The following is a 2,500-nucleotide window of genomic DNA, read 5'->3' on the forward strand; positions in this document are numbered from 1 at the left end:
GTCACCTCCCTGATTGGCAGTGTGTGTGTGAGTGTGTGTGCCTAGATGGCCATAGGTGCATATGGTCATAGGTGCATATTTGAATGTGTGTGTTTGTGTGTGTGTGTGTGTGTGTGTGTGTGTGTGTGGGTGTGTGTGTGGGTGTGTGTGTGGGTGTTTTGCCCCTAACATTTCATGAGCTCACTTACAGTAAAGCCTTGGTGTGTTGGGTGCATGCTTTGGTCTGAGCTTGATGGGGGAGACCCAGGAAAAAATCATACATTATATGCAGTACCTTAATATGTATACAGCATATGAACAAGTTTGTATGTATATTATACAAAATAAGGACCTGGAAGCAGTCATACAGACACACACACACACACTTTCTCTCTCTCTCTCTCATGTTCTATCTCTCTCTCTCTCTGTCTGTCTCTCACTCTCATGCACACACATGAATACACATAACTCATACAATTTCATTCTCTTAGAGCTTCGGGTATGTGAGTTTGTATGTATGTATGTATGTGTGTGTGTGTGTGTGTGTGTGTGTGTGTCTGTGTGTGAGTGAGTGTGCAGAGGAAATGTGTGTGAATGAAGCACACAAACGTGTGTGTGTCTGTGTGTATAAGCAATGCTGTGCGTTTCTTTCGGAATATACTTTTGAAAACTTCTTTGATCAGAATATATGTGGTTTAGATATCCACAATATAATCACTAATTTGTGATGTGAATAATTAGGGCTGTCAAAATAACTGATTAATTTCGATTAATTAATTTGAGAAAAAATAACTGATTAAAAAAAAATAACGCAGATTAATCGATTCATATGACCGTTGACCCCGAGCCGTTGTAGTCAGTAACCATTAGACTGTAAAATGAAGGAGAGAGAAGAAAATGTGCTGCCTAGATCATTGATTGGACATTTACTTTTCAAAAACGGCTTGATGGTGTTGATAAAAATAAAGTGTTAATTAAAATAAAGTCCTCTGCATTGTATGTGATAAAAAAAACTTCTTCCCAAAGCACTTTTTAATTTATTTCCTCAGCATATTAGGTCATATCATAGATTATTATGGCCATTATTAAAATAATAATAAAATAGTTTTTGAACTTTAATGTCACTAATGCTGATTATTCAATGATTCATTTGAATTTAAATATTTAAAATACTTTCACAGCAAAAATCATATATGCGATTAATTTAGATTAATTAATCACAGAGTATGTAATTAATTCGATTATTTTTTTTAATCGATTGACAGCCCTATGAATAATATTGAAATGATATGATGCCAATTTTGCCATGTAACTGAAAGTCAATGACTTTCTTCAGTCCACAACTGTCCTCCAAAGTTCTCTTGCCAAACATGTCTAGGATTCCATTCCACTTGCTTAATTAATTATGATTGACTCATTTAAAAGCACTTTAATCGCTTCTTCATTGGATTAAAGTGTTTAAGGACCCTATAGGGTCAGATGATGAGCCCCAGTGTACTTATATTTATACTATATATATTATACTTAGCGTATATTTATACTGTATATATTATACTTAGAGTAGATTTATACTATATATTTTATTGTTAGAGTAGATTTATACTATATATATTATACTTAGAGTAGATTTATACTATATATTTTATTCTTAGAGTAGATTTATACTATATATTATACTTGGGATATTTTTATCCTCCATCTCTTCATGGACACAGCCAAGGTAGTCATATCACAGTAGTCGTAGCATCATAAATATATTAATGAACTCTCTTTTACATAGTGTGGGTGTGTTCTATAGTGTTTGGATGTTGGTACGTATGTACGAGTGAGCATGTGTGTGTGTGTGTGTGTGTGTGTGTTTGCGTGTGTGTGTGTGCGTGTGCGCGTGTGAGTGTGTGTGTGTGTGTGTGTGTGTGTGTGTGTGTGTTATTAGTGTTCTCTCCAGTGACTCATAGTGTCAGATGCTGCTCTGTCCCCCAGAGCGTTCACTCTCACTCCGTCGCGGTAAGTGTGCTGGCGTGCCTCTTCTCCCTCCCTCTCTCTCTCCCTCTCTCCTCCTTCATCCCTCTCTCCCTCTTTCCTTCCTCCCTTGCAGAATTGGCCCCTTCACTCCCTGACCCCTTCTCCTAGTCCCTCGACCTATGTGCTCTTATGTGTACATATGCTCTAAATTATAACTGGGTTCTCTTCTCTCTCTTTCTCCTTTTCTCTCCTCCTCCTTCTTTCTCTCGCCTCCTTCTCCTCTTTCCTCTCATGCAATCGTTTCCCTTATTCCCTTATGTGACCTAACCCCGTCCCCCCCCCCCACCCCCAACTCTCTTACCACTCTTCTTCTCCTCCCAAATGTGTTTCTGTCTATCTTTGTCCTGATGCGTCATCACAACTCTCTCTCTATCTCACGCTTTGGGCTCCTTCTCCTCTCCTCTCCTCTCCTCTCCTCTCCTCTCCTCTCCTCTCCTCACCTCTCCTCTCCTCTCCTCCCCTCTCCTCTCCTCTCCTCTCCTCACCTCTCCTCTCCTCT

General features: G+C 39.0%; 1 protein-coding gene across 1 annotated transcript in view; it reads left to right on the plus strand.

Annotated features, from left to right (window-relative positions):
* cacna1ab (calcium channel, voltage-dependent, P/Q type, alpha 1A subunit, b) overlaps positions 1 to 2,500 on the plus strand; it is a 148,872-nt gene that overhangs the window by 140,806 nt on the left and 5,566 nt on the right. Inside the window, exon 50 of the mRNA XM_076280840.1 lies at positions 1,960 to 1,977. Within this exon, the coding sequence (XP_076136955.1) occupies positions 1,960 to 1,977 (18 nt within the window). The remainder of the gene's footprint in view (positions 1 to 1,959; positions 1,978 to 2,500) is intronic.

This window comes from Alosa pseudoharengus, unplaced genomic scaffold, assembly GCF_046254945.1.
Source record: "Alosa pseudoharengus isolate Yale_2024_CS ecotype anadromous, Long Island Sound unplaced genomic scaffold, YU_APseudo_1.1 YU_APseudo_1.1_scf_1, whole genome shotgun sequence".
NCBI lineage: Eukaryota > Metazoa > Chordata > Actinopteri > Clupeiformes > Clupeidae > Alosa > Alosa pseudoharengus.